Genomic DNA, 27,420 nt, shown 5'->3' with positions numbered 1-27,420 from the left:
TACGCATAGTATCGGTGCTTACAGTATCTTTAAAGTTTGCCTAACCACAGAATGCACTAATTTAAATGTGAATCTGTTCTTCAGTCTTATTTTGTGTCATGCCCTTTTTAATATGAGAACACTTGATTGTAAGCTTGGTTGCCGAAATTATTAAACATTAAAGTTTCTATTTCTGACATTACTCTTTTTGATTAGTATGAAAGCTCAACCCTGTTGTCGCTCAGACAAATCAACCAAAATAATTTTTACAGACTTTGCACGACTGTGAGAATTCTCTCTTGGTCTTAAATTATGTACAGATATCATTTACTATGTAGCATTCTGATTCTGTAGCATGGTTTTATTGATTTCTGTTTTTTGTTACTATTTCAGCATGGATGGGCAAAAGATTATATTGTTTGTGTTAACTTGGGTAGATTTGAGTAGGAGTGAAGACATTTAAACCAGACAAAAAAATGTGTATTTGCAACATTTCTATTTGTAATAAAGCAAAAAAATCCCACGGTGATCAATTGATCTAATATAAATCAAGGTTTTCATTCTATTTTGTTATTTCTTCATTGCATTTTCATCCTCTTCATGGCACTTACCTTCCATCAATAGTAAAAACATACAGTGAAATATTCTAATTTTGCAGTCATGTGATGGGATGATTATGAGAATGTTCAAGAATTGCTATACTTTTCATTTTCCCTTCTGTTCCATGAGGAAATACTGGCACTTGACATAAAGGTTCACTTCTGGTGTAGTTAGTGACAACAACATGCAGGAAATTAGGTGCAGCATGCTTAAGCTCTAATATGCATAGTGGCAGTTCATGTAACTGAGATATATCATCCATATTATTACCAGTTACCATTTATATTTCAATTTTTGTTGCGAAAGATTAATCTATCTTTAATTCCTTTTATTTCCTTCCAGAAACCAGCAAATATTCTTGTAATGGGCGAAGGAGCAGAACGAGGGCGTGTGAAAATAGGTAAATATGACTATTTCACACATGATGGAGTTTATTTTCCTTTGTGTATTATTTGAAGAATTTGAAACTTTCCATTAACAAGTACTTGTCTGTGAAGACAATGCAAGCTTTTCAAGAAGCAGCATTAGAAATGCTTAGATGGATCCCTTTACTGGAGATGCTTAGTTGACTCAACGTAAATGAAAAGTCAAGCCAAAATGAAACCATTATGATGTGATATGGACTTTATACAAAGCTTCTCAGAAACTGGATTACCCCTGTTTTTGGCCTGCAACCTAATTGCATTTAACAGTAACGCCATTCAGGTTATCTACAAAAGAGTGCAAAATTGGCCAAAACAGCACTTAGGTGATTTACAACCGGAAACAAAATGCTGCAATGGGACTTGCATAATTCCTGAGAGGACCTGATCCAATTTAATTCATCTCCTGACACTATGTTGCACTTATTCTGACCCTCAGTCACATTTATTTTGACCTCTGTCTTCTATGTGATAACCAATCTTAAATTCACGTTTACACTTTTGCCCTAATACCCTGAGCCTTTGTGCGTGGCTCTTTATGTTTTTTAAGGAAATGGCAGATAATTTCAACCACTACTTTGCATTAGTCTTCACAGTGGAGGACTCTGCTAAAATTGTGAAAAGAGATGGCCTAGTTTTAAACAGGGAAGAACTTGTAACAATCCCTATCACAAGGGACAAAGCAGAGTAAAACTCTGATAATCCAGCACCCTCAGGACTTTGGTTGTGCTGGACTAGCAGATTTTTGTAAGTATTAAATGTTATTCATATTACCTAATACACTTTTATTTAAAAACAGAAATGCTGGACAGTAAATGTTTCAGGTCCAGGAGCTTTCATCAGAAAGGGTCAGACCTGCAATGTTAACTGTTTCTCTTTCCACAGATTCTGCCCAACCTGCTGAGTTTATCCACCATTTTCTGTTTTTATTTCAGATTTCTAGCATCTGCAGATTTTTTGATTTTTACACTTATATTTAACTGTTTTTTACATGTTACACAGCAGTATAACGTTTTCCAGTGAACACTGGAACCTTTTCTACACACTTGCCTGTCCACCTAGTTTTCTTCTTCCTTTGTTTACCACACCTACCCCTGCCCACCTCCCCTCTGATCTGATTCCATTTGCCCACCATCCCCTCCCTATCTGGTTCTATCACTACCAGCCTCTATCCCACCGCCCTTTGTACTGCTATAAACTCTCACCTCTCAGTCCCTATACAGTGTCTTGATTCTAAATGTTGGCTTACATCCTTTGCCTCCACACATGCTGCTTGACCTGCTGAGTTCTTCCAGTGTTTTGTTTGTTGTTCCAGATTCCAGCATCAGTAGTCTCTTTTGTCTTCACTCCAGACACTAGTCTGCACTTAGGTCTCTAGTTCTGGCCACATACCTTCTCAGATTCTTGACCCCAATCCTGTTGGCACACCCAACCCACAAGGCCAAAATCGCGATAAGCGAATCTGTGGATAGTTGGTCTGCGAATAATGAGGATTTATTGCTAATGCCAAACCATCGGATACCTGATTATCAGAGTTTAACTATATTTGGAAAACTAATGGGACTAAAAGCAGATTAGTCACCAGGACCCATTGGCATACATCCAAGGGCTTTAAAGGAGTGGCTGCAGAGGTAGTAGAACCATTGGTTGAAGTTTTTCAAAATTCCTTCAGTTTTGGGAGGGGACCAGTGTATTGGTAAACTTTGAATGTCATCCTCTTGTTCAAAATGAGATGGGGGAAACTCAGTCATATTGTGGTACAGACTGCCCTGTTTGGCTGACATGGACACCTAAGATTGTGGTAGTGAATATTTTTTGGTAAAATGGTAACAGTCACAAAATTGAGTCAGTCACTCTGTGATTGATGTTAATATGTATGAACTATTACTGGTGTCATCTAATGACACCATTATTCACATAATACCCATTTCCACCTAAACCAACACATGTGGAATGATGATTCATGTTATTTTTGGTCATTTTAAGAACAGCATTCTTTCCTTTTGCATTTTCTGTCAACATGTTATTAAAATTATTGTATCAATGATATATTATGTAAGATTGTATCTCATGAATTTTTCATTTCCTCTTCAATAAAAGAGAGCAGGCAGAAAAGAGTGAGGCCTCTGACATTATTCCTGGACTATTTTTCCTTTGATGTAATGGTTGCAGAGATAGTAGAACCCTTGGTTGAAGTAGCATCAAATCAATTTCCCAGCTCAGTACATTGAGTTAAGTTCCAGGTGGACCATCCGTTGGTTTTACTTAGCACTGTAATAGAGAAAAGGACTTGTACAACTGCCAGCAAAATGCACCTGTAGGAGGGGAGAACTGAGCAGCATATTTTTGAATATAAATAAAGTGCAGTGCCAGATTTCTTGTAACCAAGGCTTCACAATTTGTTTGCAACTGAATTTTGATGTGGCAGAACAAAGATTAAAATCTTCAGGGTGCACTTGAATTTAACACAAATGGTTACATTTTGGGTAGCCCTGATTTAGATTGAAGGACCATAAAACATCGAACTGAAACAGACTTTGATATTGAATAAATCAACCAGAGTAAATTAAAATGTACTGTGTCAATGTATTGTCATGTGTAACTAAAACAGGAAGAAAAAGGAAAGTAAATGGATGTTATGAAATATCCTGAAATATTTGCATTAGTTAAATACACAAAAAACAAATAAAACCTTAAAAGGATTCACTACTTCATGAGCCAGGAATTGCTCCATGCATTACAAGCAACCCTTATGTTATGGCTGTTCGGATAACAGAAATTCACCCTGCAGAATTCACAAATCGCTACCCAAAATTTCGAGACACAGAGTAACATTTGCTCTTACGGAATTTATGTGGAGAAGTAAACAATTAAACACAAAATTTATTTTCTTTTAACTTGTGTTTCTTGACGCATACGCAGATAACACGTCTTTGCATTATGGAAAATCGTGATATGGACCAATTCACGATTTAGGAACAGTTTTTTCCCCTCTGCTATCTGATTTCTGAATTGTCCATGAACCCATGAACACTACTTTGTTATTCCTTTTTTTTACACTATTTATTTAGTTTGTAATTTACAGTAATTTTATGTCTTTGCACTGTAGTGCTGTTGCAAAACAACAAATTTCAGGATATACAAGTCAGTGATAATAAACCTGATTTTGGGATGCAAGCCCTCCCTCCCCCCCCCCCCCCCCACCCCCCACCCCCACCCATAACGTGGGAGTTGCCTGTACATTTATCCCCATTTGAACTCATGCAGTCAATTGTATTTTGCTCATGGGACAATACAATTCACCAAATTAGGTAAAAAGCCTTCACCAAATTTATCATTTAATATGCCCTCTGTAAGTAGCTGTTTGCAGCTATTATTACAAGATTTGGCAGGGGTGTTTGTGGTTGCCAGGCTGACCTTGACCTCTTTGGGATAGCATCCATTTATGTTCCATGGTGCCTAGTGATGTTATATTGTAAAGTGATATCAGTCATATGAGAGCAAAAGAAAACTAATCTCTCCATGCTTACGTCACTTACTGATTCTCCATCTGCAAAGGGTCTCTGATAAAAGATGGTTATTTGATTAATACACCAAAAATCTGCAATGTATAGATCAGCAATAACAAGTTCTTCCAGGATAGGGAGAGAAACTGGGGAACAAAAGACACAAGGTCAGTCTTGTGTAAGTAACCTGATCACTTTGATCAGTTAATAGTTATACTCATTATTGGGATTTTTAATTTGCATTGATTATTTAAATAATAGTACGAGTTGCTTCCTTTTTTGTGGGAGTTAAACAGGCAGGGCAATCAAAGCTTGTCTTCCATACAATGAATTAAGCCCAAAAATAAGGACATAAGGACACATTCCATTTATTAGTACTGCAAGGAAGTAAAAAGTAAGAGTCCAATGGGTGATCTCTGCTATCATTTCAAAACTAAGAATGTGCAAGAAGGATTATGTTCCATCTTCTCCTTTTTACAACATGTTGATATATTACAATGCATGAATAATAATTTGAATAAAGAGAAAATGAACTGTATATTCAAACTATAAAAGACTTACGAAAAACCTGTGGAATTAAGATTATTTATATTTCAATAATTAAAAAGAGAGTCATGTTATAAATTGTAATTCATATATTTTTAATTTCTAGCTGATATGGGTTTTGCCAGACTGTTCAATTCTCCACTAAAGCCTTTGGCTGATTTGGATCCAGTGGTAGTAACATTTTGGTATCGTGCACCGGAGTTACTGCTGGGAGCCAGGCATTACACAAAAGCAATTGGTATGTCATTACTTTGGGTTTCTACATAAAAAATTATTCTTTGAATGCTAAACTTGATAAAAACATGAGAAGTAGGAGCAGGTGTAGACAATACTGCCTGTTGAGTCTGCTGCATCATTCAATATTATGAATGCATTCCTGCAAGTGAGCTACTTTCTTGTTTCATATCCGTCGACTGCCATGGACTCTAAAATTCTATTGATACGTTTTGAATATATCCAGCGATATTATTCCATATTTGAGAAATTCAGAGATTCACAATCTTCCAAGTGAAAGTATTTCTTTTTAACTCAGAACTAACTAGCTAGTATCTAATGCTAAAGTCATACTTCCAATCAGAAAAACAACCCTTCACCACTGTCTCGTCATCAATCCAGTTTTGGATCCAGTTTGTGAACACACTTTGGATCCCATATGTCCTAATTTTCTGGACCAGTCTAAGTCCAGGATGTTGTCAAAAGCCTTGCTAAAGTCCGTGTATACCATGTCTACTGGCTTGCCTTCATCAATTTTCTTATTAACCTCCTCAAAAAACTCAATCAGATTTGTGAGGCAGGATTTCCCATTCACAAAACCATGCTGACTCCTCGTAGATAGTCCCTGCCTTTCCAAGTGATATAAATGCCACACCTAAGAATTTTTTCCAATAGTTTCCCTGCTATTGATACAAAGCTCACTGGCTTGTAGGTTCCTGGCTTATCCCTACCTTCCTTCTTGAATATGGGGACAATATTAGCTACTCTCCAGTCTTCAGGTATCTCGCCTGATGCAAAACTCTCTGTCAGAACCCCAGCAGTCTCCTCCTTTGGTTCCCATAACATCCTGGGATAGATTTCATCAGGCCCTGGGGATTCGTTCACCTTAATGTGCATCAATATCTCTAACACTTTCACTTTCCTGATACACACATGCTCCAAACCATCAGGGTAGACCTCCCCAACTCTCCATCCTCCCTGCTGAGTAATAATGCAAAGTATTCAGGACACCACACATGTTCCCTGGCTCCACACAAAGACTTCCCTTTTGGTCCCTGAGGTGACCTACTCTTTCCCTAGCTACTGTCTTGCTTCTATTATATTTTGAAAAGTTTTTTAAAATTCTATTGGCCATTCCCTAAAATAAGGTTGAGTACAGCTCCCTCCCAAGTAGGACTCTACATATATTGATTTAAAAACCATTTCTGGATGCATTTAAAAAATTCCACCCCATCAAGGCCCCTTACACTAAGGCAATCCCAGTCGATATTGGAAAAGTTAAAAATCATCCACTACTACAGCCCTATTGCTTTTACATCCTACAGCTATTTGTCCATACATCTGTTCTCCCAAATCTCACTGACTTTTTGGAGGCTAATAGTATAACCTCATCAAATTGATCATCCCTTTCCTATTTCTAAATCTATTCATACAGCTTCATTTACTGATCCCTCTAGAATATCCTCCCTGAGTACTGCTGTATTGCTGTCCCTGATCAGCAGTGCAACCCTTCTCCCCTTTTGGAACTCCTTCCCTTCACACATGAAAATACTATACCCAGGAACATTGATGTGCCATTACTGCCCTTCCCTCATCCACATTTCCATGATTGTCACAATATTATAACCCCACAGACTGATCCACGCTCTCAGATCCTCCTTGCATGCAAGGCTCCTTGCATTAAAGTAAATGTAGTTAAGCCCACCAGCCCTCTTGTGATCCCCACGCATCTCTAGCTGCTTTGTCTGCTAGACTTGCCTGCTCCATTTATTACATATGCTTCATTCTATGCAGCCATGTCCCTGTGAAGTGGAGAGAATGAGTGCTGATGGTGGTGGATGGGGTTCTTTTTAATTGGGGTGGTTTATACAGGATGGTATAGACTATGTAAACTAAGTGAAGACTTTATCCAGCTCCAGGATCTCTAAATGAAACAGTGAAGCGGGTAGGCTGGGTCACTAAGAGGCCTGAATCATCTTGTTGGTCCGGCTATATTAGCCTGCAGCAAACAGTCCTTCCAGGTGAAGCATCAATTCACTAGCACTTCTTTCAAACTAGTGTATTGCATTCAGTTTACTCTGGTAGTAGTCTCCTCTGCACAGGAAAAAAAAAGGTGCAGAAAGGGCCATTGTTTTGTAGAACATTTTGTTCTGTCCATAAGGATGACCCTGGGCTTCCAGTCAACTACCACTATGATTCTACATTGAGACAGATGGTTAAATGGGCAAGGTATGGAAGGATACAGTCCTAATGCATGCAGATGGAATTAGTGTAGATGGGCAAAGGGTCGGCATGGACGTGGTCAGGCAAAGGGTCTGTTTCTGTGCTGTATGGATCTATGACTCTAAATTGGATATGGAGGGACCTTTCCTGGACTATAATGTGCAGTTTAGTAGTAATAAAGGAAGGAAATACTTGCATTGGAGTCACTGCAGCATTCAATCATTGCATTAATTCCTGTGATGAGGAAGATTGTTGGGTTAATCTGTACGAATTGGAATTTAGCAAAATAAGCTAAACAAGATTCTGATTCCACTGATGGGGTAGCTGTTGAGACGCTATTTGCTCAGGCAGAAGAGTCTAGAACTGGAGGATGTAGGCTCAGGGTAATCATAGTCATGGAGTCATACAGCATGGAATTAGGCCCTTCAGCCCACCATGTCCAAGCTGATGTGGGCACTCATCCATATCAATTCCAGCTTCTAACACATGGCCCTTCAGTGCCAAGGTGATGAAGGGAAACTTCTTTATTCAAAGAGGATTGCAGATCTTTATCACTTGAGTACATTTGATATTGAGCAATAGGTTTTTGGACACTGAATCAAGGGATGTAGGCAAAGGGCAGACAAGAAGAGATGTTACAGAGTCATCATACCTTGTTGAATGGCAGAGCAGCCTCAAGAAGTCACATGATCTAATCTTGCTTCTATTTTTTATGTTCTTGTGTCTTGCATATAGCAACCTATACATTCAAATGTTCATCTCAGCTTTTGCATCATGTGGAGAGAACCATGTGGAACAGGCATTTTGTCATGCTCGAGAGAATGAATATTGAAGGGGGACCTGCAATAATCACCATTACATCAGCTTCAGATTGCAGGAGGTAGAAAATAAGAAGGGTAGAAGGTCAAATATGCACCATTTATTGGCTGAGAGGGTAATGGAAGTAACCTGCTTCTAGGCCTGCATCGCTGTTGCATTGCAAGGATATAGGAGTGCAGGCTTTCGGTGAAGTCATGTGAGTTTTACCAACACCATCTAGTGCCTTAGTTCATAACAACTGATAACGGTACTTAACAAAAATCCTATTAATCTCAATTTTGAAATTTTCAATTGACCTAGTCTTTGTCTGTGTTGTTTATGCACAAGGCCTAGAAATTCATCTGAGCCCCCTTTCTGATGTTAATATAGTGTTTTGAAAAGTTTGTAAAAACAAAATTGCAAAATTTGTTAACTGCAAAATGGTGTCAATGGGTTCCCATGTGTAATACTATATTGTTTCAGGAACAGCAAGCAATAGGGGTTGAATTTCCCACGTTAATATATCTTTCATCACAGCTCTGACCCCATGCAGTATACCACAATACAACCAGATCTCTTCCATCTGCTGGGGAAAGTTGGCAGGGAATGAATGTATGCTACAATGATGGAAGGCAGGACGGTTGAAGTGGCAGGGTTCAGGGGAACCAGCAGAGACTTGTGAAGAATTGTACATGCAGTGAAAAGAGCAGGAACCTGCCAGGAAAAGCTTTTACTCAGCAGGTGGGTTATGGCCTGGAATGCAATACCAGGGCTGGTAGTGGAGGCAGATTCAGGTGTAGCAGTCAAGATGCATTTTAACAATATTTGAAAAGAGAGAATTTGCAGGGCTGTGGGTAGATGGTGGGGAAATGGGGCTAGCTGGATTACTCTTACATAAGGCTGGATGGGCTTGAAGGGGCAAGTATCCTCCTATGCTGTAACTATTCTCTGATTTTATGAAGTCTGTAAGGGCATGAGTGTCCCCATATCATTGCTGCACTTTTTTGAGACCTGCAATTCAGCTAAATGCCCCTTCCAGGTGTGAATGTAAAATTTGTATTTATCAAGGTATTTGGCAAACTTAGATATACATGTCTTTATTTCTTCATCCAAGCCATTAATAAAAGTGTTGAAAACCTCTAGCTTAGTACAATTTCATGAGGGTCTCCATTGATCATTTGTTAATTTGAGTCCCAATTACTTAACAAATCCAAGTCCATGCAGTTCCGTAGGAATGTATTGCCATTTTTTTTCACTGTTACTGGATCAAAATCCTGGATCTTGCCATCTGCTAGTACTGTGGGAGTACTTCTACCATATCACCAGATGGCATGGTTCAAGAAGATGGTTTATCACCATTGGAGGAAATAAATGAAGATTTTCTTCGAAGGCCTAATGAGTCTAATGGATCTATCTTGTTCAGTAAAACTCACATGCATTTACTAGGATTTCATGAATATTGTGATTTGATTGCAGAAAAATGTTTGATGGAAATATATTAATGGTACACATGAAAATGCTGAACAATGAACTTGCCCTTCATTTGATTAATTTTAATGCATCAGTAATGTGATGACCTGAGACAAACAGCAGCCTTTATTTGAGAAAAAGGATACTGAATGTCTCCTCAGAGTGGCTGGGGGATGGGAAACAGAGCAACAGGGGAGCAAGTGGTGGGGTTGAGGGGAAGGTAGATGTTATGCTGAGTAAGTCTGAATGGAAGGACAGGCAGGGCCAGGTTAATGAACACAGTGGGACTGATGGATTGAAGTGTGTATATTTAAGTGCAAGCGGTATTATGGGTAAGGCAGATGAACATAAAGCCTGGATCAGTACGTGGAATTATGATGCTGTGGCCATTACAGAGACTTGGTTGTGAGAAGGACAGGACTGATAGCTCAGAATACAGTTAATGGCAGGACCCTTAACAGCATTGATGTACAGAGGGATTTTGGGATCCAAGTCCATAAATCACTGAAGGTAGCCACGCAAGTAGATAGGATGGTAAAGAAGGCGAATAGCATGCTTGCCTTCATTCGTTGGAGCATTGAGTATAAGAGTCAGGAAGTCATGTTGCAGCTATATAAAACTTCGGTTAGGCCACACTTGGAATGTTGTATGCAATTCTGGTTGCCCCATTGCAGGAAAGATGTGGAGGCTTGGGTAAGGGTGCAGAAGAGCTTTACTAGGATGCTGCCTGGATTAGAGGGCATGAACTATAAATTCCTTGTTCCTGTGCTGTACTCTTTAATGTTCTATGCTTACTTTGATGGGTGTTAATGATATAGTGTCATTGTATGCAGAAGAACAGAATGTTTCCTTGTGTTCTGTTCAGCATTTCAACCACAGGAATAAGTGATCATTCTTCAAGAGTTCTTTGTAGAACATTGTAGGCACTAAATGGCTACTGTGTAAATGTAAGTGGAACTATATAAAGTATTAAACATCGGCCACATGCCTAAGGCACTAATGCAGGGGAATTTATATCCTGTTCATGGTGACCTTCATTATCTGACAAAATGTTAGAACTCACTCCATTCTGGTTCTACAGGTCAGGACGATCAGAATAAATCAGAAATAATTTGATGTTTGATTACCCATCTGTACAGAATAACTTGAACTCCACTTGCAACAGTTTGGGCAGATTGTAGGAAGAATATTGAGAATAGCCATGTAGAAAGTTGAAGTATAAGGGGGGCTGGTCTTGTTTTAGCCATGGTCCCTATTTCACACTGTAATTACAGTGTGGAAGACTACTCATCTCACCTTAATTCGGTCTTCCTGGCTGCCATTGCCATGTCACAACCTGCACCCCCACAACAGGCCATGAAGCATTCATTTGCCTCTCAAGTGATTCCTAAATTTTTACCTTTATTGCAGAATCCTAGTCCATGTATTAATCATTCTTTGGGAACATTTTAACTATTGGACTTGATACAAACTGGGTGATAATAGATTAGTTCCCTGTTGTACAACTCCCTTGAATCGTCAATGGAAATGAAAATTAGGAGAGATGTGTAATGGACATCTAATTGGATACCACCCATTTTATATAATTGATTACATTTAATATTATTCCCAGAATTGATTCTAATTTATTAATGTTCCCAATCATTTGACATTGTATTTGGATTTGTCACTGTCTTTGGTCTCTAGCATAATATTCCATTCCATTGATTTCACACGAACATAAGAAATAAAAGCAGGTTCCTCTGAGCCCCTAGGAGAACTCTGCTATGCCACAACAGCTCCCCCTTCCCTCCTCCGCCCCCAGACTATTTTTGGATTATTGTTCTCCATTATCAATACTCTCAATTTTGGCATTCTCTGCAGTTTTCCTGCAACTCCTCAACATCCTTCCCACTAGTTGGCAGCCTATTTTGTTTCTTAACTCTAAACATATAGATTCTGTCCTTGACCATTTCAGGAAATCTCTCCAACATTGCAATATTCTCCTAAACTTATGTTGCCACTGTCCTTCTTTCTTTGCTGTCTTTCTTGAACACCTTGTATCCGGGATTACTTAGATTCCTGCCCTTATTTTTAAGCAGTTTTTGTTATTGTCACATTGTAATCCCACTTGGCTACTTGCGCCTGCAGCTCACCAACCATGTTTAATACATTTCTTGGATTTACATGCATGCACTATAAATCTATCTTAGACCTTCTCATGCTCTTTCTTAATCTGAGAAGTGCTTAGTCTTAAACACTTTCTATTTCTTCTGCTTGTGATATGACCACAACCTATAGCTGTTTGCTCTCCTGCTACAGAGTAGCTGCGCATTGATATCTAACCCTTTGCCAGGGAGGCAACATACCATTCAAGATTCACATTAGTACCGTGACTGTAGAATCCCTTGTAACTGTTATTCTCTTCATCTCTCTCCTTTCTCTCTCTGAACTGTTGAGTCAACCTGACTGCTGTGATCTTGGCTCTGGCTTCACTCCCTAGAGAAACCTTCTCTCCTATCTGAACTGAAAACTAGTTAGAATCTAGGATGTCTTCAGATCTCCTGAAGTAACTGCTGCCCTTCTCTGTCTGTCTGGCAGTCACCCATTCCCTCACTACCTGCTGGATAATTGCCCCCTGAAACGTAGCTTCATGCATGGGTCACAGTGACTTCAGCAATTGCTCAAGCTCTACAACCCAGAGCTCAAGCAGCTCCAAGCGACCACACTTCCAAGCCCTGTGGCTGTCCAGGACACTTGAGGTATCCCGGAGTTCCCACATGGCATAGAATGTGCATTTGATGGGTTTGAGGAGCCTTGCCATGCCTCTATTTATTAGATTAACCCAACCAACAGAAAGCATATACTTCAAATACTATCAATGCTACATCACATGCTGCTTTACTTATCCTGAAGCAACCTCTTTAATTCTCTGGCTCTTTGTTTAAATCAAATGCTTATCTACAATGCCAAGGCTCTGTTCCTCACAATCCTTTTATCACCAGACCTCGGTGCTTCTTTCAATCTCACTGGGCTCTTGTTTACCACACTACTTATAAATTCACCAATGTCCTTTTTCACCTTGCTTCTTTTACTCACCAGGATTCTTTTAAAATCACGACGAGCTCCTTTTACTCATTGGAGCTTTGTTCCCACCATCCATCTAAACTCATCGGGATTTTGTTTACCATCTCCTTTTAAACTGATAGAGACTCTGTTCCCTGCATTCCTTTTACTCGCTGGGATTGTTTTCCATACTCTCTTTACCCACAGGGACTATTTCCCACTTCCTTTTAAGCTTACCGGGACTTTGTTTCTCACACTTTATCAATTCCTGCATTCCCAAGAATCTTGGCAGTAGATGGACTGAAACACGGTGAAAAATGTTGTGGGAGAGGATGTGGGGACAGAAGTGCTGCTGACGGTCAAATAGAATGCTAGGGTTGCAAATTGCATGGTTTAAACTGAGATGGTGGCCAGAAAGTGGATAGGATCAGTCACTAGGGAAAGCAGTTTGTAACTGGGCCAGAAGATGGTAGCTTCCAGCGTAATTGTTTAATTGGAGGAAAATTTGGATTTTCCACAACCAGGATGACAGGCAAGCAACATGTTGCCACACAAGGTTTCAAGAGGCTGAAAAAGGTATGGATGGAATTTGGTATTTATTAATATATGTGTAATTTAGCACTTTGCACTTGGATGAAGGGAAACATCTGTTTGATGAGAACAGGAAGGGGTTAGGTATACGAAAACATAAAATGTCGGAAACATTCAGGTAGCATCTGTGGTAAGAGAAACAGAGTTAACCTTTCAGGTTGAAGATCCTTCATCAGAAATTGGTAACTTGGTAAATTGGTTTATTATTGTCACTTGTACCGAGGTATAGTGAAAAACTTGTCTTGCATACTGTTCATACAGACCAATTCATTACACAGTGCATTGAGGTAGTACAAGGTAAAACAACAGAATGCAGAATAAAGTGTTACAGTTCCAGAGAGAGTGCAGTGCAGGTAGACAATAAGGTACAATGTCATAACGAGGTAGATTGTAAGGTCAAGAGTCCATTTTATCGTACTAGGGAACTATTCAATAGTCATGTAACAACAGGATAGAAGCTGTTCTTGAGCCTGGTGGTACGTGCTTTCAGGCTTTTGTATCTTCTGCCCAATGGGAGGGGGGAGATGAGAGAATGTCCAGGGTGGATGGGATCTTTGATTATGTTGGCTGCTTTAGCAAGGCAGCGAGAGGTATAGACAGAGTCCATGGAAGGGAGGCCGTTTTCCGTGATGTGCTGAGCTGAAAATGTCATTGTGTGATGGAAAAAAAAGTGGACAAGAAAATGATGTTGAGGATTTCTGTGACACCAGCCTCTGACCCAATGTCATAGAAATACTATCAAATCAGATGTGCACCCATAATGACAGACTTCTACCTATCCTATTTTCCAACTATCCCCTGCTCCTACCAAAGAACCAAATCTGCTGTTTCTCATTTCTCTCAATTCATCCTTTATGTCACATGTGTTTGTGCACAAGAATCTACTCCAACTGCTTTGCCCCATTTCCATTAAACAACTGAGGAGCTAACTTATCATCTTCATCGCAAACTATTCCCACTTGAAGAATTCAAATTCCTTGTTCAATACTCTAAAAACCTTCTGTCCTCCCAGTTTTTAAACTTATGGTCACAGTTAAAACTTCTGCCCATCTTTCTTGGAACCACATGTTTCTACACTTGTTGCCAAAATGAAATGGCTAATATTAATTGGAGTTTAGAAGAATGAGGAATGATCTTATTGAAACATTAGATCAGAACTGGGAAATAGACAAGATAGTTTTAAAATGCAGATATGGTGGGGGAGTGATGAGTGGGACAAAGAGAATATTTCCAATTGGGTGAAGCCAGGATTGCCATAGTGATAAACTGTTTAAGTTATCTGGAGGGATGTGATGCTGAGAACACAAACAAAAGAACATAAAAGCTGTGAAATGAGGGTGTTCAGAGAGAATGCAAAGAAAGGGACATGAAAGCTGTCATGCTGAGCTGTCAGAAATGCCCAGCAGGTCAGGCATCCTAGGAGACTGACTTAACATCTGAGCTTGAATTAAAACTATGCCAAGTTAGGGTCTGGTTTCTTGTTTATTTTTACGTTTTTGTCCTCAATCACTTTCACTACCATCTAACTCAGTGGGTTAGAATTCCACACATTCTATAATTTTTGAGTTGATAGCCAAAACTTACCAATCAAACCCCCAATTTTAAACTATTTATCCCCTCTTTTCAGTTTCTCAGACCCATAGTGTAGCAGTTTATAACTTTTCCCATTGCTGGATAACTTGTTAGTACCTATATGATGGATTGAAGACCTCTGTGATTTTAGAGCCATCAGAACAGCGATGACAAGCATATATGATTCACAGTGAATTCAACATTGTTGCTCTTTGTTTTATTTTATTTCTTATCTTTTACTTTAGATATTTGGGCAATTGGGTGCATTTTTGCAGAACTTTTAACATCAGAACCCATCTTTCATTGTCGCCAGGAAGATATCAAAACAAGTAACCCTTTTCATCATGATCAGTTGGATCGTATTTTCAGTGTTATGGGATTTCCTGCTGGTGAGTTTGTTTAGCTGATGTACGGTGTAATTTCAAGTGGGAAATCAATCTGGTGCATTTAAATAAAACTGATATACTCTTTGCTAAAGCGATACCCGTCATTGCTTTGATTAACATAGGTATTCTAAAAGGGATACTTGGTGCTGTAAAATCTTGCTGTACCACTCTGTCCAGAGATAGAGGGCTGATTAACATGTCATAAACTTCCAGATTGATTAGTCTGACACAATCATTTGATGTCAGATTGATTTTTCCATGTTTCCAATTCATCTGAGTTGAGGTGCAAATTCAGCATCCTGATCTACAGTGAGATGTAAGTTGGTTTAATCATGATTTTAATGGGTCTTGTGGGAAATAATTTAAATACTCAGAGTAAAGATGTTGAAGCTTTTAAATGCTAGAAACTAATTTCAACATTGCCATTTATTCTGCAATGATTTAATAAGAGTCTGCACTTAAGCAGAAACAAAAATATGGCCTCTTAAAGTGGAAGTTCACACTGTTTTACTTGTAACATGAAAAATGTGTAATGCTCGCAGATAATAAAACAATTTTGTAATCAATTAGACCTGGATAAGAGTTCAATTAAAACATTCCTACAGATCATTGTAACAGTATGATTGCAATAATGGTATCTAGAAAATAACATATTTTTGAAAGTCCTGTGGGAGAAAGTTTCACTCCCATTTTAGCCCACAGTGTCCCTATTGTCAAACTTTGTAATCAGCAAATGAAAATAAACGTTAGTTACAAAGTATAAGAGTGAAAATGTGCCTTGGACCCACATAGTCTCTCTCTCTCCACTTTTGTGAATTAAAGGTATTTATGAATAAATAGTTTGAAACTACAGTTAGTTTAATTCCAGTTTTAGGATACTAGCCTCTGTGAGAACCCAATTGTGTCTACTTTGCTAAATCTTGCTTTCATGGTGGCCAAATTGGAGCCTTATAAAACAGGCCCCAGGATAAGTGAATCAGATTTATCAATATCATAGCTAGCACCTGGCTCAGGCATACAGGTCCTCTTTAATCAAATCTCTGAGTATAAGAATGACTTTGTACTCCCTAACCATGTTTTCTTGGTTATAGATATATGCATAAGTTTATAGATGTATGCATACAGTCTAGTAACATATTGCACAAACATGTCTTTATTTTGCAAGATAAAGATTGGGAAGATATCCGCAAAATGCCCGAATATCCAACTCTGCAAAAAGACTTTAGGAGAACAACGTAAGTTCTGATCCTTCACCAGTTTCTGATTCTGGTTTGGATTTTGTACAATGTGACATGCTGAAGGAACATTCACACCACTCACAGAGTGCTATATTGCCTGTTTCTTTGGGAAGCAGATATTCTTGAATTTGGAGCTGCTTTATGGTGGCAGGGGAGAGAAGCATCAGAAATTTCATCTTTTGTTTTCCTAAACAGACCTTAAAATTTGTCATTCTGCAAAAATATAAGCAGTTGCTTTGGCAATTTGCTTACTACTCAGGAAATTCCAGGAAATTATCCAAGACCCATTCCACTGAAGCGTGTTACTAATCCTCTGACATTCTGTAGAAATTAAACTCTTTTAATATTTTAAATGGAAACTCCCCAGTGGCAATCTGTTTCTCTATGCTGGAAATGCCTATTTTGGAAATTATGAGCATAGTTAATCAGCAATTGCCCATCCATTGGCACTGTACAACAGCAATCTTCTGCTTCACAGGCAGAATGCTATTTCATTTTTAAGGTACAACAATGTAGTGATCGTAGACCAATTACCAAACACAAATTGTGAAAATGACAACAGGTTTGTAGTGTGGTGCCAGAAAGAATGACTCAGATCTTACTGGTTCATGCTTTTCAGAGAATGAATCTAAGATCAGGACAGTGTGCAGAAATTGCACAAGCCTCAAGTAGGATGTATTGGTATTGGTTTATTATTGTCACTTGTACCAAGGTACAGTGAAAAACCTGTCTTGCATACCGTTCATACAGATCAATTGATTACACAGTGCATATACATTGAGTTAGTACAGAGTGCATTGAGGTAGTACAGGTAAAAAAAACAATAACAGAGTACAGAGTAAAGTGTCATAGCTACAGGGAACTGCCTTGCAGGTAGGCAATAAGGTGCAAGGTCACAACAAGGTAGATTGTGCAGTCAAGTGTCCATCTCAACATATAAGGGGAAAATTTGATAGTCTTATCAAAGTGGGATAGAAGCTGTACTTGAGCCTGGTGGTATGTGCCCTCAGGCTCCTGTATCTTCTGCCTGATGGGAGAGGAGAGAAGAGAGAATGACCCACGTGGATGGGGTCTTTGATTATGCTGGCTGCTTCACCAAGGCAGCAAGAGCTAAAGTCCATGGAGGGGAAGCTGGTTTCCATGACGCCCTGGGCTATGTCCACAACTCTCTGCAGTTTCTTGCAGTCCTGGGCAGAGCAGTTGCTGTACCAAGCCGTGATGCATCCAGATAGGATGCTTTCTGTGGTGCATCGATAAAAGTTGGTGAGTGTCAAAGAGGACATGCCAAATTTCTTTAGCCTCCTGAGGAAGTAGTAGACGCGCTGGTGAGCTTTCTTTTCCATGGTGTCTATGTGGTTGGACTACGACAGGTTATTGGTGATGTTCATTCCTAGGAACTTGATGCTCTCAACCCTCTCGACCTCAGCACCATTGATGTAGAGAGGTGCATGTAGACCGCCCCCTTTCCTGAAGTCAATGACCAGCTCTTTTGTTTTGCTGACATTGAGGGAAAGGTTGTTGTCATGACACCATGTCACTAAGCTCTCTATCTCCTTCCTGTACTCTGACATCGTTATTTGTAATATGGCCTACTACGGTGGTATCACCTGCAAACTTGTAGATGGATTTAGAGCAGAATCTGGCCACGCGGTCATGAGTGTATTTGGAGTAGAGTAGAGGGCTGAGGATGGAGCCTTGTGGGGCACCAGTGTTGAGAATAATCATGCTGGAGGTATTGCTGCTTATCCTCACTGATTGCTGTCTGTTGCCCAGAAAGTCAAGGATCCAGTTACAGAGGGAGTTTGCTGATGAATTTGCTTGGAATTATAGTATTGAAGGCAGAGCTGTAGTCAATAAACAATAGTCTAACTTAGGTGTCTTTACTGTCCAGATGCTCCAGAGCTGAGTGTAGGGCCAGGGAGATGGCGTCCACTGTAGACCTGTTATAGCGGTAGGCAAATTGCAGTGGGTTGAGGTTGTCTGGGAGGCTTTGATGCACACCATGACCAGCCTCTCAAAGCACTTCATGATGGTGGATGTCAGAGCCACTGGTCGGTAGTCATTAAGGCATGTTACCTTGCTTTTCTTCGGTACCGGCATGATAGTAGTCTTCTTAAAATGGGTGGGAAACTGAGATTGAAGCAGGGAGAGGTTAAATATGTCTGCAAATGCCCCCTCCAGCTGATCAGCACAAGATCTGAGCACACAGCCAGGGACACCACCTGGGCCAGATGCTTTCCTTGGGTTCACTTTCTAGAAGATTGATCTTATGTCCTCGATGGTGACCATGGGTTCAGTTGCATTGGAGGCTGTCAGGGTGGATGGTAACAATCCTCCTCCCCCCTTCTGTTCAAAACGCGTATAGAATGCGTTAAGCTCATCAGGAAGGGATGCACTGTTGTTAACTATGCAGCCCGACTTTGTTTTGTAGCCCGTTATAACACATAAGCCCTACCATAACTGACGGCTGGTCTGGGACTCTATTTTGAACCAGTATTGTCTCTTGGCATTCCTGATAGCTTTCTGGAGGTCATATCTCCACAGAATGTCCACAGAAGTGTTTGAGCACCTAATGTTTCCAGCGTGGGTTGGAGGGGGGGACTGCCAGGTGGATTGAGTAATTTTGGAACATTTGTAGTTGGAGAAGCCTGTACAGTCTGACATAAGTATATTTCATTTTGAAATGTCCCCATCGAATTAATTGTCTTATTACCCACACCTGGAGAGTTATCAATGGACAGGACACTCTCTTAGCATACAGGAAGGTTTCCAGGAACAAGAATGCGAATGGAATCAGAGTTGGAAAGGATCATTATAGCATTATGCATAGGGAGATGTATTAGACAGTGCTCTTGTGTTGGGAACTGGCCTGAAGCTCTATCTCCACTGGCACTCCCCCAGCAATGAATCACACCATGGTTTGGTGGAAGGGCTGTTGTTGGATGGGCTCGGGCTAGGGTGTGGCTGCTCAACACTGAGATGCGGGACTCGGGGCTGCACTGTGGCTGGCACAGTGAGTGAGGTCATTGCTGTGGGAATGGCAGTACATGCTCCACGTGTTGATAGGCTGCTCAGATCCTACAGCCTCTCTCACCACACTCTCCCCCTCTCTGTCTTTGCTCTCTCCACCCCAGAGATTTTTCTATAACAAACTCAGTGGCCAGCAACCAAAATTGAGCTTGTTACTGAAGAGAGCCAAATAAACAGATGGTGCGCCAGCAGCTTTCCACAGGATGAGAGAGACCGTGCAATCTGAGCAACACATGAAGCAACCACTACTCACCCCAGCCCACCCAACACCAGCACTCACAGGCAGCCTCACTGCACTGAGCCATGAGCGATTCATGGCTGGGGGAGCGTCAGTGGAGGGCAGAGATTCTTGCCAGATTTCCAACAGAATGGTGCACAGCAGAGGGGATGACGGGTTTGAGCCAGGTTTCTGCCACAGCACTGCACAGCCTGAGTGGAAGCATTTTTAAAGGATCTTGAAAGTATCAGCTAGTATCTTTTTCTCAGGATTGAAATAGCTAGTACTAGAGGGCATATATTTAAGGTGAGAGTGTGTAAGGCAAGTTTTTTTTTACACAGAGCCATGTTGGGGGCCTGGAATGCACTGTCAGGGGTGGTGGCAGACACAGATAGCATCAGATCATTTAAGAGACACTTCTAAAGGCACATGACTATGTAGAGAAGGGAGGGATATGGTCAAAGTGTGGTTAGTTAGATTAATTCATTGGTTTAATTAGTTTGGCACAACATCATGGGCTGAAGACTCTGTCCTGTCCTGTCCTGTGCTATGCTGTTCCATGTAAAGTTTTGCAGGGATGTACTTCCAAGAATTTGGACTGTAGGACCAAGAGTGCTGAAACAAATGTGTGCTCTGTGGAGTAGAATTAAACGGGGTGCAGTGTATATAGAGCCGACTGGATCTCTCTCATTCTGAGAACAACATAACTTGAAAAAAAATTCTCTTTTTGTTTGCCTACTCAGCTGCACAGGTGGATCAGCTTTAAGATCATCTGTTTTCTGGGTATTTTGCTAATTTCTTTATGATTGGAGTCATTGTAATTTGCTTTCATCAGAATTTTTATATTGGAATTACAGAAAATGATAGTAAATAAGAGATATTTGTGTATTATTTTGTTTTCTCTTCCTCTCCTTTGGTCCCCCAGGCCATATACTGACTGAGGGAAGGCAGGCTAATGTGATCTTAAGCAGCTGAGAGATGTGTGAGTGTCCATCAGGTTTCCCACATACTTTTCTTTGGTAATGTCACTGGCATGGTGAAAAACAGTAAATCATCCAATTAAATCAATATTTTTTATTAAATTGAGGCCACATAATATTGTCTTGTCAGATTAGAATTATATTGGTGCGAAAGCCTAATTTTGATCTTCTCTTCCATTCAGCTACGCGAACAGCAGCCTCAATAAGTATATGGAGAAACATAAAGTCAAGCCTGACAGTAAAGTATTTCTTCTGGTGAGTTTTTACCTCAAACATTTTGAAAAGAACTGCCCAAAAGGATTGTTGTGATTAAATTAGAAGGATTCCTTCTCTCTCATATTAGTGAATAGACAGACCAGATACCAGAAACATATTTTGTTGTGTGTCAGTTAATGCTCTTAAGTGGAACTAAATCAATACCCTATGGAAAAGGTTTTCTATGGCTTCCAAAGTCGTCCTATCAGAGCTATGATGAAGAATAGTTAATCTCTATTTGATGTTTCACTTATATCAGCGTTAGGAAGAGTGTACACAGATGAAGGAAATGTGATTCCTCAATTACTGTGGAGGGATGAAAATATGAGCCTGACCCAAAAGGGTAATTGGGATCAAAACAGTGTGTGGCAAATTGCATAAACCGCAGGTAGGATGTCTACAACAGTGCTTGAGCATCTGGTGTTTCTTGTTCTAGGTAGGGGAGGAGAGGAGTGCTGAAAAGTTAGTAGGTGGAGAAGCCAGTATGGCTAGCTAAAATGTCAAGAATAGAAGTCATTTCCTTCACAGGAGGAATAATTTAATTGAGATTACTTGTAAATGTTTATAAGCTATGTACATTCCTGGGCACCTGCTTCAAACTCTTCATGACCAATTGCCAGAATTGCTGGTGGCCAGGTCACTTGGAGCAAAGGAAGGAGGAGCAGCAGGGATTTCTGCAAGCAATGCTTTCCCACTGGTCTACCTTATTCTAGAACATCGTAACAGGGATAAAGTTCTGCCACCTGTCCCTGCCCTACCAGCAGGGAGCTCCAGCAAGAATTTCTTACTGTACTTTAACAGCAAAAGCCCAGCGTTTCTGGATTCCTGTCTCTGCAGTCTTATCCTACTCCTTTTATCCTACGTGAATACTCCAAGCTTTTACTAAATTAAGGACCCTTGAAAGTCCACAGTTTAGGTATTCTTCTATTGTTTGAAAAATAGGTGATTAAATGAGGTAGGTTGTAAATAGCCTTTCCTTGTTTCAAGTTTTCTAATATAATTGCTTTCAGTTTGTGATATGGAAATTTTCTACTTAGAACCAGGAACCAGCTTGGTGATGTTTTAATTTCCAAAGCAACAATGTTTTTAATAGCCAGTACTTTCAGAAGACAACTTATTCTTATAAGTATGAAAAATCTCTGAAATTTTTAAATTATAGAATTATTTAACTTAGTGAAACATCGACAAGAGAAAAGGAACTGGGGTGTTAATATGCTGCCCTTTCATCCCACCTAGTCTAGATAAATTTAAATTATCTTTGACAATTACCAGTGCGCGTAGTGAAATAAATTTGGGCTGTCACCAGAAGAAATGGCCCACACAAATCCCATAGCTTTATATAAAATTGGCTGCCATTTGGTGAGGCACAACAGAGGCAATCTGTTGATCTCCATCTTGAATTCTGTTAAAGACTGACCTCCATGGCATTAGAGCTAGACGTTTCCAAAGATTCACCGTCCACTGTGTCAAGATGTTTCTTCTCATTTTAATCCAAATCGTACAGCCTTATTTTGCAACTGTGGCCCTTCATCTGCATAGTCAAGCCCTCTAGGCATTCTGGATGCTTCATTAAGGTCACCTCTCATTCTTCTAAACTCAAGAGAGTAGAGTTCTAGACTATTCAGTTGATCCTGATGTAACAGGCCCAGCTTCCTGGGAGTAAGGATTCTACTATACCGTTCTGTCACATCTTCCCTGCACAGATTAGATACAGAGTTCATATCTCCCTGTACTGTCCTGTTACACACTCCCAGGTCAGGGATTGGATGGGCTAGATACAAGGTGAAGCCCCTTCTACACCTTCAAAGAGGCTAACTAAAATTGGAGAGACTTAGCACTTTTGGTAGCTTAATACCCTGATGGAGTTCTGGTTAAAGAAAGAGTTAAACCTATACGCTCTATTATTTGACATTTTCACTCTGGGGGGAAAAAGACTCTTTGACGATCAGCCTTGTCTATGCTCCTCATAACTTTATATACTTCAATCAGGTCACCTCCAACAGTTCAGCAATAACAATCCAAGCTTATTCAACCTCTCCTTATAGTTAATACGTTCCAATCCAGGCAACATCCTGGTGACCCTCTCCCCCTCTTCAAAGCCTCTACAGACCTCCTAAAGTGTGTTGACCAGAACTGCACACAATACTCTAAAAGTGATGTAACCAAAGTTTTATACAGTTGCAGCATGACCTCCCAACTTTTATACTCATTGCCCTGACTGATAAGGGCAAGCATGGTGTGTACCTTCTTTACCATCCTATCTGCTTATGTTGTCACTTTCAGGGGGATACAGACTTGCACCCAGTCCACACAATTGGCACCCTGATTACAATTGTGAACATTTACTTCCTCCACCATACCACCTAGAAAATGCCTTTCAGAAACTTACCAAAGCTTCTTTGGTCCAAGCTAGCAACTTCTCCTGTCTAGAAGAGTGGCAGCAGAGTCATGGCAATATCATCCCCTCCAAGTACCTTTCAAGACAAAAAATATTCTGACTTGGAAATACATCAGTGTTACTTCATTAATGATAGATGAAAACATGGAAAATCCTCACCCAAAAGGAAGTGCCTTCTACACATGAACTGGAGTGTTTCAAGGATCTGGCTCAATACCATCTTCTCAAGCACATTATGGGATAGACAATAAATGTTGTCTTGCCAATGATGTCCTTATAAAATGAATAAACAAAAGAAAGTTCAATTGCTGGTGCCTGTACAAACTGTTGGATGTTATGCCAGTTGCAAAATTGACTCAATGTCACAGAACTACGCACAACTAGCTAAAATTTAAATTTTCACCAAGAACTGGGCATTATTGTAACTATTATAAGATAAGTCTATCAAATGATGTTTATGTGTCAAATAAACAAAATTCTCAAATTTAGTAAAACATGAAGTACTGGAAATACTTAGCAGGTTATGCATCATCTGTGGGGGAAGACACAGAGGTAACTTTTCAGGTCAATGACCCTTCAAGAGAATTGGAAAAATGCTCACATTACCACAACTGCTCTGTTCTCTAAACTTTGCTGACTAGGTTTCACTAATATGGAGTTAACTAGACAATATAGTGCAATTAACAATAACAGGAAGTGGCTAGAAGTGCACGCTTCAGAAAGGCAAAGAAATGTTTAGTTTATCCACTTCCATTCTGCAGTGATTCCTGCTTATCTTTTAGTTATCAGTTCTGGCAAAAGGAATGCTCAAAATGCTAAGCTACCTTTCCAGACCTGTTCTGCAATTTAAAGCCAATTTGTCTTTGTTTCAGATTTCAAACAAAGTTTCCCAATCCCTTTTTATTAATGAGGTGATTGTACTGGTTAATTTTATTTGTTTCCTGTCATTGAATTTTCCCACATGGAAATGGTTTTAACACCAATTTTCAACTTTTTCTTCTTGGGGATGGAATGAATTGAAATGTTGTCACACATGCAGGGATACCTGCCAACATTGACTCTTATTCAAGGATCTTGTCCTAATATCCAAAAGATAGCCTTATCCCCCCAAATAGAAAACTGCTGTCATTTGCAGAATATGTTTCTTGTTTCTTCTACACGGTTATAAAATAACATTTTAGCTTATCAAGAAAAAAAAAATGACAGCAGAGGTGCAGCAATCTGATTTAGCTTGTAGACTCCATGGATTTCTTCATGGACCCAAAAGCATGCAGGTTTTTGAAACTGTATTTTAGGATCATCACTTGTATGGGTGATACTGATGTGGTGTTACACATTCACCTTACTTTGCTGCCTGAAAAGCTGAAATTTCCTTTTTTGAGCCTCTGTGGTTCTGTTCGAGGTGGTGCCATCTACACAAACTAAAATGATGCAGTTTAGCAAATGTACACTTTGTATTAAGGGATATCTCTCTCTCTCTCTCTCAAGATCGCAAGACAAAGGAGCAGAAGTAGGCCATTCGGCCCATCAAGTCTGCTCCGCTACCTCACCATGAGCTAAACTATTCCCATCTAGCCCCAATTTCCGGCCTTTTCCCAAATCCCTTGATACCTTGACTAATTAGATACCTATCAATCTCCTCCTTAAACATCCCCAATGATCGGGCCTCCACACTTGTATGTTGCAACGAATTCCATATATCCATGACCCTCTGGCTAAAGAAATTTCTTCTCATTTCTGTTCTAAATGGGTACCCTCTAATTCTAAGACTATGCCCTGTAGTCCTGGACTCACCCACCAAGGGAAACAACTTTGCCACATCTACTCTGTCCAGTCCTTTCAACATTCGAAATGTTTCTATGAGGTCGCCTCTCATTCTTCTGTACTCCAATGAGTACAGTCCAAGAGCCGACAATCGCTCATCATATATAAGCCCTTTCATTCCAGGAATCATCCTCATAAATCTTCTCTGAACCCTCTCCAACATCAGTACATCCTTCCTAAGATAAGGGGCCCAAAACTGCACACAGTATTCCAAATGAGGTCTCACCAGTGCCCCACAGAGTCTCATCAACACATCCTTACTTTTATACGTTATACCTCTCAAAATGAATGCCAACATAGCATTTGCTTTTCTTACCGCCGATCCAACCTGGTGGTTAACCTTTAGGGTATCCCGCACGAGGACTCCCAAGTCCCTTTGCACTTCTGTACTTTGAATTTTCTCCCCATCTAGATAATAATTTGCCCGTTTATTCCTTCTTCCAAAGTGTTCAACTGCACATTTCTCAACGTTGAATCTCATCTGCCATTTCTTTGCCCACTCTCCTAAACCATCTAAGTCACTCTGCAACCTTCCTGTTTCTTCAATACTCCCTACTCCTCCACCTATCTTGGTGTTATCTGCAAATTTAGCCACAAAACCATTTACTCCATAATCCAAATCATCGATATACAGTGTAAAAAGAAGCGGCCCCAACACAGCGGAACACCACTGGTAACCGGCAGCCAACCAGAACAGGATCCCTTAATTCCCACCCTTTGCTTTCTGCCTATCAGCTAATGCTCCACCCATTCTAATATCCTTCCTGTAATTCCATGGGCACTCATCTTATTTAGCAGCCTCTTGTGCGGCTCCTTGTCAAAGGCCTTTTGAAAATACACCACATCCATAGCCTCTCCCTTATCCATCCTACTTGAGATTTCCTCAAAAAACTCCAATAGATTGGTCAGGCAGGATCTTCCCTTCATGAAACCATGCTGGCTTGGACTTGTCATGCACCTCTAGGTATTCCATAACCTCGTCCTTGAGGATCGACTCCAATAACCTTCCGACCACTGATGTCAGACTAATAGGTCTGTAATTTCCCTTATGCTGCCTCCCACCTTTCTTATACAGCGGAACGACATTTGCGACCTTACAGTCCTCCGGAACCATGCCAGAGTCTATTGATGCCTGGAAAATCATCACCAATCTCTATTACCAATCACCACAATCTCTAAAGTCATCTCCTTCAGAACCCGAGGGTGCACTTCATCCGGTCCAGGAGACTTATCTGTTCTTAGTCCATTTAGCTTCCCAAGCACCTTCTCTCTAGTAATCTTGACTGAACTCATTTCTATCCCCTGAGACCCCTGACTATCAGGTATATTGCTGATGTCTTCCACAGTGAAGGCTGATGCAAAATACTCATTTAGTTCCTCTGCCATCTCTTTGTTATCCATTATACTCTCTCCCGCACCGTTTTCGATTGGTGCTATATCTACCTGTGTCTCTCTTTTACTCTTCATATATTTAAAAAAATACTCTTAGTATCCTTTTGTATGTTATCTGCCAACTTCCTTTCATAATTCATCTTTTCTTTCCAAATGACCTTCTTAGTTTCTTTCTGTAAGTTTTTAAAAGTTTCCCAGTCTTCTGTTTTCCCACTAATTTTTGCTTTCTTGTATGCCCTCCCTTTTGCTTTTATTTTAGCCTTAACCTCTCTCGTTAGCCACATTTGTGCCATTTTTCCATTCATAACCTTTGTTTTTCTTGGAATATATCTGTCCCACACATTCTTTATTTCTTGTAGAAATTTCATCCATTTCTGCTCTGCCGTTCCTCCAACTAGCTTACATTTCTGATCAACTTGGGCCTGGTGGGCTCATCAACAAGCTGCTCCAAAAAGCCATCCCGTAGGCATTCTACAAACTCTCTCTCCTGAGATCCATTACTTTCCTGGCTTTCCCAATCCACCTTCATGTTAAAATCTCCCATAATATTCTTGACATTGTCTCTCTGACACGCTTTTTCTATTTCCAACTGTAACCTGTAGTCCACATCCCGGCTGCTATTAGGGGGGGCTCTACAGTATATAACTGCTATTGGAGGTCCTTTTACCCTTGCCATTTCTTAACTCAACCCATAAGGATTCTACTTCTTCTGACCCTATGTCCCTTCTTTCTATT

General features: G+C 40.1%; 1 protein-coding gene across 3 annotated transcripts in view; it reads left to right on the top strand.

Moving 5' to 3' along the window:
• The window catches only part of LOC127574823 (cyclin-dependent kinase 19), a 135,119-nt gene that overhangs the window by 65,762 nt on the left and 41,937 nt on the right, over nt 1-27,420 (top strand). For all 3 annotated transcript variants that reach the window (XM_052024216.1, XM_052024215.1, XM_052024217.1), the window contains exons 5-9: nt 922-979; nt 5,160-5,291; nt 15,211-15,354; nt 16,517-16,586; nt 20,999-21,071. In XM_052024216.1, coding sequence (XP_051880176.1) covers nt 922-979; nt 5,160-5,291; nt 15,211-15,354; nt 16,517-16,586; nt 20,999-21,071 — 477 coding nt within the window. The remainder of the gene's footprint in view (nt 1-921; nt 980-5,159; nt 5,292-15,210; nt 15,355-16,516; nt 16,587-20,998; nt 21,072-27,420) is intronic.

This window comes from Pristis pectinata, chromosome 10 (assembly GCF_009764475.1).
Source record: "Pristis pectinata isolate sPriPec2 chromosome 10, sPriPec2.1.pri, whole genome shotgun sequence".
In the NCBI taxonomy this organism is placed as follows: Eukaryota; Metazoa; Chordata; class Chondrichthyes; order Rhinopristiformes; family Pristidae; genus Pristis; species Pristis pectinata.
Note: the sequence above shows the minus strand (reverse complement) of the source record. Positions and strands in the feature narration are given on the sequence as shown.